This window comes from Spodoptera frugiperda, chromosome 21 (assembly GCF_023101765.2).
Source record: "Spodoptera frugiperda isolate SF20-4 chromosome 21, AGI-APGP_CSIRO_Sfru_2.0, whole genome shotgun sequence".
NCBI classification, from domain to species: Eukaryota; Metazoa; Arthropoda; class Insecta; order Lepidoptera; family Noctuidae; genus Spodoptera; species Spodoptera frugiperda.
This window is the reverse complement of record NC_064232.1, coordinates 5,789,700-5,806,617: the sequence shown is the minus strand read 5'-3', so window position 1 is coordinate 5,806,617 and position 16,918 is coordinate 5,789,700. Positions and strand designations below refer to the sequence as shown.

At 36.8% G+C, this 16,918-nt stretch overlaps 1 protein-coding gene and 1 long non-coding RNA gene across 6 annotated transcripts in view; both read left to right on the top strand.

The window, feature by feature from the left end:
• The first annotated feature begins 754 nt into the window (after nt 1-754).
• Nucleotides 755-16,918, top strand: part of LOC118280421 (leiomodin-2) — a 28,989-nt gene continuing 12,825 nt past the window's right edge. Inside the window, exons 1-6 of one of the 5 annotated variants that reach the window (XM_050701959.1) lie at nt 756-914; nt 2,630-2,724; nt 3,930-4,096; nt 4,535-4,701; nt 4,867-4,897; nt 11,262-11,796. In XM_050701959.1, coding sequence (XP_050557916.1) covers nt 862-914; nt 2,630-2,724; nt 3,930-4,096; nt 4,535-4,701; nt 4,867-4,897; nt 11,262-11,444 — 696 coding nt within the window. In that variant the 5' untranslated portion in view covers nt 756-861 and the 3' untranslated portion in view covers nt 11,445-11,796. Of the gene's footprint in view, nt 915-2,629; nt 2,725-3,929; nt 4,097-4,534; nt 4,702-4,866; nt 4,898-7,529; nt 7,772-7,949; nt 8,029-8,447; nt 8,599-9,456; nt 9,552-10,298; nt 10,466-11,261; nt 11,797-16,918 lie in introns of those variants that run through there. The other 4 variants (XM_050701958.1, XM_050701955.1, XM_050701957.1 and 1 more) reach the window with 4 other exon arrangements.
• LOC118280425 (uncharacterized) lies at nt 13,823-16,675 on the top strand. The gene is made up of 3 exons (XR_007706608.1): nt 13,823-14,667; nt 15,212-15,288; nt 16,202-16,675. It is a non-coding gene; the product is annotated as an uncharacterized LOC118280425 (long non-coding RNA).

The window sequence follows — 16,918 nt, the reverse complement described above, 5'->3', positions numbered from 1 at the left end:
ATTTTTTTTGCTATAAACCTCACGGCGCGCAAGACCTTTCCAACGAATGCAAAACCGTGGAAATCGGTTCGTGCGTTCTGGAGTTATAGCGTCAGGAAGGAAAACCCAACTTATTTTTATATAATAGATATTACATTTTCCGAGAGTATAGAGAGGTGCGTTATAGCCATATTTATTTCGGGTATTACATAGGACTTACAACATAAATTGTGAAATGTGGGTACATTGGCATTATGTGCAATAATGTGCACCTCTGCCTATCCCTTCGGGGATTAAAGGCGTGACGTTACGTAATTCAGGTATATTTCGTGGTGAATGGAGTATAATTTATTCTGTGACAATACTTAATGTTTTGCATTGGATATCTTTCATAGATAAATAATAGAGATTTCTATACTGAACGTGTCTAAAAAAATCAAGTTTATTAAATTTACTTAATGAATATTTCACATATTAAAATTTTGCCACACTTAAAACAGACGTAGAAAACAAATTTTAAATTAGAATAAAGAAAAATTCTATGATTTTAAACAAAACAAAAATAATAATTACAACGTAAAATAACCATAATAATAAAAAATAAACGTATACAATATTTGGATTGAATAATGAAAAAATAAATGTATTCTTCATTATCGTTATTCATTGCATATTGCTTGCTTTTTTAATTATCATCATTTTTTTTTTATTATCATTATTTAATTTTTCATTATATGTTATGCATTAACTTAAATTATGGCAATCTGAAATGCAGCGATGATTCATTTGCTGGTATAAAAGAAACGTAGAATGCACGCGAATTTTATCAGTAACAGTATTTCTTTGTCTATCGACTCGTGTGCATCAATACGCAATTAAATAATGGCTGTTGAACAAATCAGATATGTTGAGAGAAAATTCGGACCAAGTGATGAGTAAGTTATTTACAATTGTCTCATTAATTCTTTCACTCGTTTCATTATAATTGTTTTAAAATGTTGTGGCGTAATAACACATGTGCTATCCGCCATTACGCCATTTTATTCTGACTATTAGATTCATTCATTCATAACTTTTATAGATTTAACATCGCCGTTTCAGAGTAAACAATAACGAATCGATATATAATATACATAAAAACATATAGATGACATAAATATATGAGTACCGTTACAAAAGATGTTACTCATATTGTGTAGATGGAATTGTGCCTGGCATATGGCAATAGGCTCACCCCCTATTACATGGGACTTATAACATAAATTATGAAAAGTGGGTGTACATTGTAGAGTGGCATTACGTGCCATAATTTGCGTTTGCCTACCCCTTTAGAGATTAATAATAATGATCTTATATAATTTTGTTACACATAGTTAACATATTTCACAACGGTACTGATACCGGTACTAGAATCAGCTGTTTGCTTGTATTTTGGGACTGCGTAGTAATTACGTCATCATTTTAATTCATTTCTAATTCAAGTTGTTCACGGGAGACGTCGCACAAGTAAGGAGGATAGCAAAGTATATACATTTCTGATTTTTTATTGATAATTAGCACATTTGCAATAATCTTAGAATGCAGAAACAATCAATGAAACGTAGTACCTGCTCCTATCTTTAAAGAAAAGCTACTTAGGTATCAATGTTAGTTATCACGTTTTCAATTGATTCATAATACCTAACATGTAATGCTTGACTTATCTGTTATGCAATTGCAATCCTGCTGCATACTTATAATTGTAAACTCAATAATTTGTGGTCTGAATAATGAAAACAGACTCGTTCTTCTCCATAGGAATCTATACTTTGGAACAAGCAAATACTCATAGCTTCATTAGAGGACTGACCGACAGACTGATTTTTTTAACAATACAATATTTGCTTAGACGTTCAAAAGTGCTTTCCTATTTGAAATACATATTTTTTAAAACATCGTGGTGAAGTGAGAGTTGCGTGTTATTTTCGCTCTAACTAGATGGCGCTGGGGTCGCATAATGTCTTATCTTTTGTAGTACGATGAGATAATGTATTGAAAGAGAGTAGATTGTGGTGGCATTCATTTAAAATTACTTTTTTATCTTTATACATTATATCTTATTTATATCTTTAGAAATTGTATTAAGGGTATTTTTATATAAGGTGTTCTAAATGTATCTGCCACGGCTTTAATGGGAGGTAGTGTTGTGTTTGAAGATTACAATAATGAGAACATAAATAAGTTAAATAAACATTGACTCTACTCTGTATAAAGTGGTTCACAAAACGCACGATGCGTCGCTTCGCCAATAAAACGATTGATAGCAATTGTTTTCATTGACGAAGCGATAGAGACAGTGAAAGAGATAGCTCTTTCATAACAAACTCATACGTAGATTTTTTGTATGATAGAAAATACTCATAACCAATAATTGTTATTTACTATTGTAATCGTCAAACAACATTACTTTCCATTAAAGCCGTGACAGCTACTTTAAAAACACCTCATATATTATACATATCTTGACATAGGATACGACTAGGTGAGTTCTAGCCAAAATATTGTTCAGACCAAAAAATTTTAACCCTTTGTTTATATACGCGTCATTTTATTCCATACGGAGATCACTCATACGACTTAAATGAAAAAAAATCTAATATTTTTGTTACAGATATCACATAAGAGCTTTAAATGAAGAAGAACACGACCAAGCCCTGGGACTGATACTAAATGACATCTACAGTACTCCCAAGTTTATCGGACTAGGTAAGTTCGAATCCCACCAAAAACATAAATTAATGTAAAATAGGAACACTAACAATACAATAAGATTTTTAGTTTTAATTCCGCTTAAATACGTCATGTATTTTTAAACATGTGGTGCCTAAATAATCTCGCAATGAAATGCTCATGCAGCAGAGGTGCAACATAAAACACACACATAACATGCAATATACCACTCGACATATGTTTCGCTCCTCCACGGAGCATCCTCAGGAGGTGTTGACTCGGCGGCTCCTGCAGCTCGAATTCGCTATTGTATTGTTAGTGTAGAATGGATTTCCGCAAAGTAACGCCTGATTCTATTCTATGTAAAAAAGAAAGCCAAGTTCAATCCAAACCCATGCTTGGTTGTGGGCTTCGCCGCAACAAGAATGGAGATCTAAATGAGTGCCAAGTTCTGTACAAAATCCAAATATGTATTCATAGAAACAAAATAACATTATGAACAAGAATAAACCATCAAAAACATCCTGTAAAAAAGCTCAAGTCTCGCACCTCATCAGTTTTTCTACCGTAAAAAGTTGTGAGATCCATGTAATACCAAGTCGGTTATTTTATTTAGTCCCTACTTAAGGGACCTTCTGTTTAAGTTATTATGTAAATTGTTATCATATCAATATTACATTTATTTTACGTTTACATAATCGACTTGGTCATCTCAGACTTTTTGTTTTATATTGAACAACATAGGCGGTAGAAATTGGCCTGAATGGCTTCGAGAAAAGGATGGTACGGCCGTGCCGCCTTTTTTTGCTCGACTTGGCGGGGGCACTGCCGTGCCCCCAGAAACTGTATTTCTATGTTTTATTGGATACATATAACAATTGCTGTTATTTAAAATGTGAGATCTTAAAGTAGGTAAGGTTTGCCTTGGTCAGTTTTCATTGCCTCAGTCATTGTATAAAGTTATTCAGTATTTTTTTAAATCCTGGTAATGTATGTCCTGGTCCGGAGCTGCGGACTATCTAGCGGGTTTACCGGGGCTCCGGCTCACCAAGCAGGAGTAGGAAAGGGGTGGTTTTTAGTCAGTAAGAGTCTGACACTCCCTCTCGCCTCGCCCAAGGCGGGAGAGGGGGACGTCATTGGATGATTTCACCCCTCAAAAAAAAGTTGAATGTTAGGATAAATCCTCCTTAGCCGTGGCTGTTGATGTACGGATGTTTTAATAACATTACTTCATCATACAGATTTTAAATCGGACGAGAAGTCAATGGAGTCTCTTGAATCCTTCATAAAAGAAAAATTGAAAACCAAGTTCGCGTTTGGCTGTTTCAAAAACGAGACGAATGAACTGGTTGGAGTCGATATTATGTATGTTTGGCGGCCAAACGATCATGTTGGAGACTACGGCCCTGTAAGTGTTTCATGTTAATATAATTATGTATAAGTTTTAAGTTGTTTACGTTGTAAGTTGTTATATTAATTCACACAACTAATCCACGCTACACACCATACGATTTAACTGCGCCAGAAGGAGGGTTATATTCGACATGTATGTATGTATGTATGTATAATTGTTTGGCACGCTCTGCAGCCTAAACGGCTTGATGGATTTTAGAAAGCGAGCCGTATGTGCCCTCACTAAGTCTTCATATTTAGAATGGGTCCCGACTGATTCAATTTTACGATGACTTTCTTGTTTTAGGGTTTTTTCATTTTCATATTATAAAGAAACGCAGTCGGGTTTTATAGTTTTTTAAAATTAACTTTTTTTATTTCGACAAACTTTGAGAGATCAGAAGGCGCGCTAGAAATGTTGCTGCGCTAATATTTACTTTCATACATATTTCAGGAGTACGGAGAAAGTTTCTGTAACTACACGAAGTATCTGAAACATGTGGAAGGAAGGCTGCGAGACCATTTTGCAGATGTATTCATAGAATTCCTCACCTCATTTGGGTTGTTCACATTGCCGAAATATCAAGATTCCGAAATAAAAAAAGAAATGATGGCTATTCGGTAAGTCGTACCCCCGTTTGTTAGTTTATTTGATTCATTATTTGACTTACTCTTTACCTTAAGTTGCGTTTACAAGTGGCGCTGCTGTCGTGCACGCTCCCGATACGTTGCGGACCATGTGGGAAACTGTTTGACAAGGTCAAAATGTTTTCTTTTAATTTCCAGAAGAGATGTTGCTGTACGGCTGGGCGTGAAGGTAAACGGAGCTGCTCTGTTTGGGGAGAGAATGATAACATTTGCCGACCACTTGAACTACAAAGTATTCGAAAAAATCACAGAAAATGATGTGAACAATACAATGGTGGAGTTCCTCAAGGGAGCTGATATATTCCCTATTGTAATTGTGGGAATGATGTTATTTGGTGAAGGCGGAATCTGAAACTGTTGCTCCTAAAGTTCCTCGTAAAGCGATCCTTACCATCGTCATCGTTATCGTCATCATCAGCCCAAAGACGTCCACCGATGGAGACAGACCTCTCCAATGACGACAACCAGCAAGGCGATGATACAACCTCAAGATAAATTATTATAGTTACCAGCTTACTCACGTAACTGTTTGACGAGGAACTCGACTAGTTTCAAGCCGTGCTAGAGGCTCATCTTTATTAAGTATTATATTATAAATTGTCGATTATTTCTAAATTTAATTTTATTTTTAACTTTGATTTTTATTGCATGTGTCATTTGATATATTGTTTTTTTTTATAAATAATGATGAACAATTAATCATTGTTTTATTCTTAAAACTAATATTTACCGGATGTCTGGAAACATCACGACGCGACGCCCAGGCGTCCGCGGGCGGGTGTTAATTTAATATTAATACAGTCCACTATAATTATAAAAATAGAGAAAGTGACATTCTACTACCACCTGTTGGATATATCATTAAACCCATCTAGGCTGTCAGTGGCAAACCCTAGCTTGTACTAAATTCTTATGGCAAAGGCACCAAAAAAATCGTCTATCTTCTTATATACAATGTGATAGGGGTGGGACTTCTAACCCGTTAAGGCTGAGTACTACATCTAATTTTATCGACAAAAAAATAATATGGCGGGTTGAACCCCTAATTGAAAATATTGAAAAATAGTGATTTTTTCGGTAAAAATAATTCACAAATGATTTTTTTTCTCACCAAAACATTATCAAACATATGAAAAAAGTAATGAATTAGTTAGCCAAGGTTATTAGCTACCGTTTGTCATTTTTTTTTGTTTCTACGACGCATGCTACCTTTGATATCAAAAAAAGTAAAAAAAAATAGATGTAGAACTCAGCCTTAACGGGTTAGAAGTCTCACCCCTATCACATTGTATAAAAATGAATCGCTAAATATGTTGGTAAGCGCATAACTCAAGAACGCCTGGACCAATTTGGTCAATCCTTTTTTTGTAATATTCGTCCAAGTTCAAGGATGGTTTTTACGGCGAGAAAATATCAAATAATTGACGGAAAAGCCCTAAAAACAGCCCTTTCTTTATCCCATACAAACGTTTTCTTATAGAGTAAGAGCCCAACCCTGCCAGACATTACTTATTTTCTGAAAGACAAAACATGGGATACCGAGTAGCTTTTATATGTACCTTGAACGCCTGCGTACCAGCTAAGTTGGATAGACGGCCGATTTACAGGTATCAGGTGAGAAAGGTTAGTAAAAATAAGACTAACTTAACTTAAATTCTGATGGCTGATTTTTATATATGCTTTATAAAACATTAATTAGAAAATAATATCCGCACTGCCAGACACTTTCCGTCGGCCATAACTTCTGCCAGACGCTTTAAAGCTCCTAAAAAAATGATTGAACTTTACTTATATTCTGACGTTTGATTTTTATATATGTTACTTAGACAAATCGTAAGGGCCAAACATCCCCCTAGACATCAAAAAAATTCAACCGAGCATGAGCGCGGGGTACTATAGTTTCCAAAACGCTAGTTTTGGAGCAACTGAGACGTCTATGCCATTTTTATCTCTTAAATACATAGCCCGCCTTATTTTACTATGCGCTGTATCAGTGTTGCCACATCTACCAACTTAAAAGTAAAGTAAAGTTAGTAAAGTTCAATTATTATTCTTTAAAGCGTCTGGCAGTAGTTATGGCCGACGGAAAGTGTCTGGCTTCTCCCAGTTGTGCAGTCACTTTTTGTGCCTTAGGCGTCAATGTTGCAGTATTATTTATTACTAAAACAAAAAACGAAGTACGAAACTCAAGGGGCCTTAGTCTGCTATTACAATAGCTCCGTCCCTCTTGCACTGCTCAGTGATCGACCATTCTGACACAAATGTAATAGCAGACTAAGGCCCCTGAAGGCGTTACAAAAGCGTTGCCGGCCTTTTGGGGATTAGGAATTTGAGGGTTGTTAATTATATTTTAACTGTGAATTTATAAATATTCTTCTCCGTAGCCGTTTATGGTATAAGCTGATAAAGGAACGTACAGATCACCTGATGGTAAGCAATCGCCGCTGCCTATGGATCCTTGAAACACCAGAGGCATTACATGTGCGTTGCCGACCTTTTGGGAGTTAGGAATTTGAAGGTTATTGGGGAATCGGGGAATGGAAACATTGGGTAGGGGGTTATTGGGCCTCCGGGAACCTCACTCACACACCCCAAGCGTAGTTTCACGTCGGTTTTCTGTGAGGCTGTGGTATCGCTCCGGTCGAGTCAAAACTGTAGACACTCTACACTTAGAGTGAATTATTTTTAGGACAGAAAAGCCCGCTATTGTTGGCTTTTCTGTCTGCATATAAAAATAATTTTAATTGGATAATTCGGAAATATTAATTATTAGATTGCCCGCGACTTCGTCAGCGTGGAATAATGGCATTATAATTATTTTCCTGTTGTTTTGACAGTCTAATTCGTCACAGTACCCAATTTAGAAACATTCAGTTATCCTGCCTTAGATAGGTTGCACATCACGGCTGGAGCTGCAACCATAGCGGAATAACTTACAATCGAGTTGCAAATTGCTGAACAAATTTAAATATTGTGCTACATTAATATGTAATGAGTGGACCCTCTCAAAAAAGAAACGACAGACACAATTTTAATACGAGAGGTAAAAATAAGTTAGCTATATTTTTTTTTTTTTTTTTTTTTTTGAGGGGGAAAATCATCCAGTGGCTTTTCATGGGAAAATCATTATCAAAATCTTTCATTGGATTATGTGTTAAATGTTATAATAAACTACCAACTACCATACTGAATCTAAATGAACATAAAAATATTGTATAAAGCGTGAAGTGATGCGGAATGCTGCTCACGAATGCCTCTAGCATGGCTTGAAACTAGTCGAGTTCCTCGTTAAACAATCACGTAAGTAAGCTTATATCATAATAATTAATTTAATATGTCTCATGAAAGTTACAATAAGATTATGATTTTATATTACTATATATTACTTAGACCGTATTTATTTATTAAGGCTTACCAATTAAGGTACATACAGACAATCTTAAAAAAAAAGGGAAACAACAGTTGGGTGTATGCTCTTAAATTTTAGGTAGGCTCAATATTATTTTTAGTCAGTTACTGTAAAAAATATAATGAAGGAGTTCAACATTAAAACGAATACAATATTTCGTTATTCAATATAATCGTTATTCATTGCATATTGCTTGCTTTTTTAATTATCATTATTTTATTTTTTCATTATCGTTATTTAATTTTCATTATATGTTATGCATATATATTAACATAAATTATGGCAATCTGGAATGCAGCGATGATTCATTTGCTGGTATAAAAGAAACGTCGATTGCACGCAAATTTCATCAGTAACAGTATTTCTTTGTCTATCGACTGGTGTGCATCAATACGCAATTAAATAATGGCTGTTGAACAAATCAGATATGTTGAGAGAATATTCGGACCAAGTGATGCACAGTAAATTATGCATATTTGTCTCATTAATTCTTTCACTCGTTTCATTATAATTATTTTAAAATGTTGTGGCGTAATAACACATGTGCTATCCGCCATTACGCCATTTTATTCTGACTATTAGATTCATTCATTCATAACTTTTATAGATTTAACATCGCCGTTTCAGAGTAAACAATAACGAATCGATATATAATATACATAAAAACACAGAATAGAGAAGAAGTCTCTGTTCTGTGAATATATGTGTGTTACAAAAGATGTTACTCATATTGTGTAGATGGAATTGTGCCCGGTATATGGCAATAGGCTCACCACCTGTTACATGGGACTTATAACATAAATTATAATTATATAATATATATACATTTATACACGATATATACGATGCGACAGGGTGAGTTCTAGCCAAAATATTTTTCAGACCAAGCCATTTGAACCATTTTTTTATATACGACGTCATTAGGATTTATATATAGTATGGAGATCACTCATAAATAATAAATATGAACACTCAGTGAGGGCACATACGACTAGCTTTTTAGAATGGGTCCCGACTGTTTCAATATTACGATGACTTTCATGTTTTAGGGTTTTACATTTTCATATTATAAAGAAACGCAGTCGGGTTTTTTAGTTTATTAAATTACCTTTTTTTTAGTTCTTTATTTTGGTTAATTATTATAATAATCTATTATCTAGTAACTTCAATGAGGCATTAGGAAATGTATACACATGGCTACACATCGAGTTATACAAAACCAGTATAAACTGACCGTCGAATGTGCGGAAAAATCATACAAAGCGAGGTCATGATACACTGGTATTCACAGTACAAAAAATCTAATATTTTTGTTACAGATACCTCATAAGAGCTTTACATAATGAAGAACACGACCAAGCCCTGGGACTGATACTAAATGACATCTACAGTACTCCCAAGTTTTACGGACTAGGTAAGTTCAAATCCCACCAAAAACATAAATTAATGTAAAATAGGAACACTAACAATGCAATAAGATTTTTAGTTTTAATTCCGCTTAAATACGTCATGTATTTTTAAACATGTGGTGCCTAAATAATCGCCCTCCCGCCCGCAATTAAATGCTCATGCAGCAGAGGTGCAACATAAAACACACACATAACATGCAATATACCACTCGACATATGTTTCGCTCCGCCACGGAGCATCCTCAGGAGGTGTTGACTCGGCGGCTCCTGCAGCTCGAATTCGCTATTGTATTGTTAGTGAAGAATGGATTTCCGCAAAGCCGATTTTTTGCTCGACTTGGCGGAGGCACTGCCGTGCCCCCAGAAACTGTATTTCTATGTTTTATTGGATACATATAACAATTGCTGTTATTTAAAATGTGAGATCTTAAAGTAGATAAGATTTGACTTGGTCAGTTTTCATTGCCTCAGTCATTGTATAAAGTTATTCAATATTTTTTTAATCCTGATAATGTATGTCCTGGTCCGGAGCTGCGGACTACCTAGCAGGTTTATCGGGGCTCCGGCTCACCAAGCAGGAGTAGGAACGGTCAGTAAGAGTCTGACACTCCCTCTCGCCTCGCCCAAGGCGGGAGAGGGAGAAGTCATTGGATGATTTCACCCCTCAAAAAAAAGTTGAATGTTAGGATAAATCCTCCTTAGCCGTGGCTGTTGATGTACGGATATTTTAATAACGTTACTTCATCATACAGATTTTAAATCGGACGAGAAGTCAATGGAGTCTCTTGAATCCTTCATAAAAGAAAAATTGAAAACCAAGTTCGCGTTTGGCTGTTTCAAAAACGAGACGAATGAACTGGTTGGAGTCGATATTATGTATGTTTGGCGGCCAAACGATCATGTTGGAGACTACGGCCCTGTAAGTGTTTCAAGTTAATATAATTATGTATAAGTTTTAAGTTATTTACGTTGTAAGTTGTTATATTAATTCACACAACTAATCCACGCTACACACCATACGATTTAACTGCGCCAGAAGGAGGGTTATGTTCGACATGTAGTATGTATGTATAATTGTTTGGCACGCTCTGCAGCCTAAACGGCTTGATGGATTTTAGAAAGCGAGCCGTATGTGCCCTCACTAAGTCTTCATATTTAGAATGGGACCCGACTGATTCAATTTTACGATGACTTTCTTGTTTTAGGGTTTTTTTCATTTTCATATTATAAAGAAACGCAGTCGGGTTTTATAGTTTTTTAAAATTAACTTTTTTATTTTGGCAAATTTTGAGAGATTAGAAGGCGCGCTAGAAATGTTACTTCGCTAATGTTACTTTCATACATATTTCAGGAGTACGGAGAAAGTTTCTGTAACTACACGAAGTATCTGAAACATGTGGAGGGAAGGCTGCGAGACCATTTTGCTGATGTATTCATAGAATTCCTCACCTCATTTGGGTTGTTCACATTGCCGAATTATCAAGATTCCGAAATAAAAAAAGAAATGATGGCTATTCGGTAAGTCGTACCCCCGTTTGTTAGTTTATTTGATTCATTATCTGACTTACTCTTTATCTTAAGTTGCGTTTACAAGTGGCGCCGCTGTCGTGCACGCTCCCGATACGTTGCGGACCATGTGGGAAACTGTTTGACAAGGTCAAAATGTTTTCTTTTAATTTCCAGAAGAGACTGTTACTTTTGAGCTGGGCGTGAAGGTAAACGGAGCTGCTCTGTTTGGGGAGAGAATGATAACATTTGCCGACGACTTGAACTACAAAGTATTCGAAAAAATCACAGAAAATGATGTGAACAATACAAGTGTGGAGTTCCTCAAGGGAGCTGATATATTCCCTATTGTAATTGTGGGAATGATGTTATTTGGTGAAGGCGGAATCTGAAACTGTTGCTCTTAAAGTTCCTCGTAAAGCGATCCTTACCATCGCCATCGTCATCGTCATCATCAGCCCAAAGACGTCCACCGATGGAGACAGACCTCTCCAATGACGACAACCAGCAAGGCGATGATACAACCTCAAGATACATTATTATAGTTATCAGCTTACTCACGTAACTGTTTGACGAGGAACTCGACTAGTTTCAAGCCATGCTAGAGGCTCATCTTTATTAAGTATTATATTATAAATTATCGATTATTTCTAAATTTAATTTTGTTTATTTTTAACTGTAATCAAGATTATGATATTGTATTTAATTTTATTTTAACAATAAATATCTATTATATAAAAATAAGTCGGGTTTTCCTTCCTGACGCTATAACTCCAGAATGCACGAACCGATTTGCACGGTTTAGCATTCGTTGGAAAGGTCTCGGGCTCCGTGAGGTTTATAGAAAAGAAAATTCAGGAAAAAATCAAGAAAAAAGCAGGAAAACAGGGAAAATCATTGGTGGCGAAACGGAGTTCGCCGAGTTTGCTAGTTTTTTATAATAATTCTAATCTTTAATTATTATTCCTTAATTTGATTTGTATTGGATTTTTTTAAATGATTAAAAATTACTCATTGTTTTATTCCTAAAACTAACATTTACCGACTGTCTGTGGCAAACCCTAGCTTGTACTGAATGCTTATGGCGTAGGCACCAAAGAAATCGTAATTTTTTATACAAACCAATACATGTTAGTAACTGGTAAAGACTTCCTACCTTCCTGCTACAGACTTTAGACTCTTGTTGCTACACATCTTTCTTTTTTCGTCTGTATTTTTGCTAACACACACACACACAACGTCACGCCTTATATCCCCGAAGGGGTAGGCAGAGGTGCACATTATACAATGACTATACAATGTACACCCACTTTTCACCATTTGTGTTATAAGTCCCGTGTAATAGGGGGTGAGCCTATTGCCATATACTGGACACAATTCCAGACTCCGTGGTGCTACCGAGAAATTTTCTGAAATCCATAAGCCCAACAATACTTTGCCCGGCCCGGGAATCGAACCCAAGACCCCTTGTTCGGTAGTCGCAGTTGCGACCACTCGACCAACGAGGCAATATTTTTGCTTACGTTATCCTGAATAGTGCTACAGTAATATGGAATGATACATACAGGAAAAGTAAGTAATTTTTAGACGAACTAAGTACTCTGAATAAAATTAAATAAGTAATTCTAAATAAAATAGTATACCACTTTGCACAATGGTTCTTATATTCGGCACTAAAAATTATTTTTCAACAAAATTCCATTTCTGTTTTATTTGGTCTTACTAAAATTTCTTCTAGTATAAAGCATTTAAGTGTCGGCACGGATGGCCGGCGCAACCGGAGTGATACCACGGCCTCACCTAAAACCGACGTGAACCAATGCTTGCGTTGTGTTTCGTCGTGTAAGTAAGTACCGGAGGCCCAATTCCCCCCTTCCCAATCTTCCCAATCCCCGATTCCCCAACAACCCTTAAATTCTATTATACCCCGCACTTGTACGCCTCTTGTAACAAGCCTGCACGGTTGGTGCGGTGGCTTGGCAAGTGCGGGTTCCATTCCCGGGCGGAGCAACTCTTTGGTTCCATAAATTGTTGTTTCGGGTCTGGGTCATGTGCAGCGCATCCATGCACTTTATGCCGAAGCATGGCTCTCCCACACTTAAATTGCATTATTGTAGACACTCCACACTTAGAATGGGTTATTTTTAGAACACATGCCAACAATAACGGGCTTATCGCACAACGCTTGTGTTGCATATAAATAGTTTAATTGGTTAACTTAACAACGTTCCTAAATATTAATACTAGCTTTTGCCCGCGACTTCGTCCGCGTGGAATAACATGATGACTTCTGGCAACATTTGGGTCCTCTACCCCGTTTAAGGCAACGGGTTCAGGATACACCTACCCCCCACCCCCACCCCCATAGCGTTGAACCTCTAATCGTGTCTACGGATCGAGCCGCACCAATTAAGTTTGTTTTTTAGTGTATATATTTTTTCGGGATAAAAAGTACCCAGTGTTGTGCCCAAAATATTAAAGTATAATTATACCAAGTTTCATCGTAATCGGACCGGTAGTTTTTGCGTGATGCGCGAACATACAGACAGACAGGCAGATGGAGAGATAGACATTTTTTTTAAATCACATATTTGGTTTCTGTACCTACTTACCTAGTAACACCCCCTACTTTTTCTAATATTTTCAATGTACAGAATTAAGACTTCTACAGTTTTATTATATGTATAGATTATGACTATCTATACATATAATAAACTATATGACTATATGTATAGATAATGAATAATGACCAGTTAGTTATGGCCTCGCTTTCTATGATCTTTTGTCGCATTCAAAGTTCAGTTTATACTGGTTGTTATACCGTGGTGTGTGGCCGCGTCTACATTAGCATTATATTTTCCCGTTGCCTCGACCGTCTGATTCGTCACAGTTCCCAATTTAGAAACATTCAGTTATCCTGCCTTAGATAGGTTGCACATCGCGGCCGGAGCTGCAGCCATAGCGGAATAACTTACAATCGAGTTGCAAATTGCTAAACAACGTGAGAATATTTCAATTTCGCGCGCTACTTTAAATATTGTGCTACATCAACATGTAGTGAGTGGACTTCCCCGTTCGAATTATCTAGAAATCGATTAGATATGAGCTCGCGTCACATAGATAGCCCAGACCGATTGACGGGACGGGCGACAGAATCGACAAGCCGGGCGTTTTCGTCGCCACAGTACAAAAACTTAGTTACAATAGTGTTTCAGTGATAAATAATACTACTGCATCGACCTTAGTGCATCTTTGACCTTACTAAGTGATACTAAAAAAGCAATTGTGTAATTCTGTTGAGAAAGCCGAGTTGAAATATGGATAGAAATGATTTTTCGTCGAATTTTAGCTCATGTATCAAGGAGTCGATGGAAGCTGGTCAGCTGACTTGCAAGTCATTGCCACCGAGTACATGATATGCTGATGATGCAGGAGACGGAGCTGGTTCTTCCTCGGAAGGTGGGGACATGGCTTGCCACGTCTCCATGTCAGAGACTGGACCCTAAGGCCTCAAGGACTCTAACAGCGCTTGGAAAGAATTGTGAACTTGTCGTATTACGCAATGCATAATGCATTAAGGTATATCTAGAGTCGCTTCATCTTTCTTATCAAGTGGTAAGTTATCATTGGATTTAGATATCAAATTGCATAGTACTTCAATGTCGCGGTGGCCCAGTGGTTTAAGACGCCCGTTTCTCATGCGGGAGTGGGTTCGAAACCTACCAACGGCAAGTACCAATGTGACATTTTCTGAGTTATATGTACTTTCTAAAATTATTTAGACACCACTGACTAACGGTGAAGGAAAACATCGTGAGGAAACCTGGGCTTATAATTTCTAATTATAAGTTTGAAATCAACAACCCGCATTGAGCAAGCATGGTGATTAATGCTCAAACCTTCTCCGTGTGAGAAGAGGCCTTTGGTCAGCAGTAGGCACTTATAGGTTGTTATTGATTAATATTTTACGTATTGTTGGGGAACCTTTTAAACTGCTATCTCCAACTCACCTGGCAGGCGTGAAGTTATGGCAAACCCTCTCAAGTAGAGCCTGTAATCCAGCAGAGTGCGTTGTTGGGGAAAGGAATACGCCCTTTTCATGACGGTTGGAAGGTTGTATCGGTTACTTGGCTAATATTTGTTTTTATGCATGTTTCAGGAGTACGCACGATGTTTTTCTTCATCGCTGTCAGTCGTGTTTAAATCAAATCAAATCATCTTTATTGTGGACTATAGGTATGCATTATAAATACTGGTCTTAAATAATTAAAATTAGTTCACCTATGTCCCGCCGTTGAGGCATACAATAACAAAATAGAAATCATAATTTAAAACACAATTTTATTGGTCATAAATAGTCTCAATACATTATTATTAAAATATTCCAAATTATAGATACATACAAATTCAATTTTACATTTTGACACACATTACATGTAAACATTTTGTTTAGCAACATAGTTGCATAAACATGTTGCGGGCAACACTTGTGTTGCGAAAACATCAGTTTATATTAGTTTAAACCAAGTTTCCAGCAGCATTCTAATATTTTCGCTATTCATCAACAACGTTGATCAACTGTTGCTAAGCAAAATGTTTACCACGAATACGAGGCTTTATTATAAAATAATCTTAGAACGTACATTTAAAAGTCAGAATGTCTCAGAAAAAGTCACATTGGTGCTTACCGTTGGTAGGTTTGGGACCCGCACTCTTGTACATAAGAAGCGTCTTAAGCCTCCCGGTCAGCTCGAGTTCACTTCGCTCCACGTCATACCTACTGATGATGGTTGTTCCTGCCGCCGGTGTGACGAGGATGGCCACGCTTGGTCTGACGAGACGCACTTCCCTATTTGTACTTGTACTACTGCCAATCTGGCTGAGCGAAGGATATAAACCGGGATACTAATCAAACCACTGTACTATATCACAATCACTTATATTGAAGTACTTATGAACTAACAAAACAAAAATGTTCGCGGAGGGTCATTAAGTCGCGGAGAATCTTAACACCGCGATTCACAAAATGGACTTAAACTAACAACGCCATCTGTGATTATATTTAAGAACTAATTTTCCTTAGTAACTAATTTAAAGTGAAGATGGCGGCACTTGAACAGATGGTGATCGTTTTTCTTTAAATTTCCAGAACAAATGCTGCTTTAACGCCAGGCTGCTGGACATCACGGTAAACGGAGCTACCAGATTGGGGAGAAAATACAAAATGTCGCCAACGAATTGAAACACAAAGAAGATGATGAGCAGGGAGCAGGCTTGGAGTTCCTCAGGGGAGCTGGACTGTACAATCACTACATAGTACAAAACAAAGTCGCTTTCTCTGTCCCTATGTCCCTTTGTATGCTTAAATCTTTAAAACTACGCAACGGATTTTGATGCGGTTTTTTTTAATAGATAGAGTGATTCAAGAGGAAGGTTTATATGTATAATGCATGCATAATATATCACCATGCGAAGCTGGGGCGGGTCGCTAGTAAATAAATAAAACATGATGTATGATGAGGAAAGATCTCTGTGCAATAACTCTATGTACTTATTAAACATGTATAACTACTTGTCAATTAGCTTTTGTTAGTATATTTACGTGAGTAAACCGTTTTATTTAGTCAACGTTATACAAACACTATTTGTTTAGCTCCTGGACTGGACAGATGCTTTTATTCTGTGACTGAATTTTGTGAAGTGCACCAAGATTAGTTTATTTGTTAAAAATTCATTGTATTGTTAAGTTTAGTAAGACACAGTCTTCGTCACAAACATTCCAGAATCCGATCAACTACAGCCATCCCAAACACAGACACGACACACCACTCAATCAACCATCACACAAAGCTCACAATCCACAACT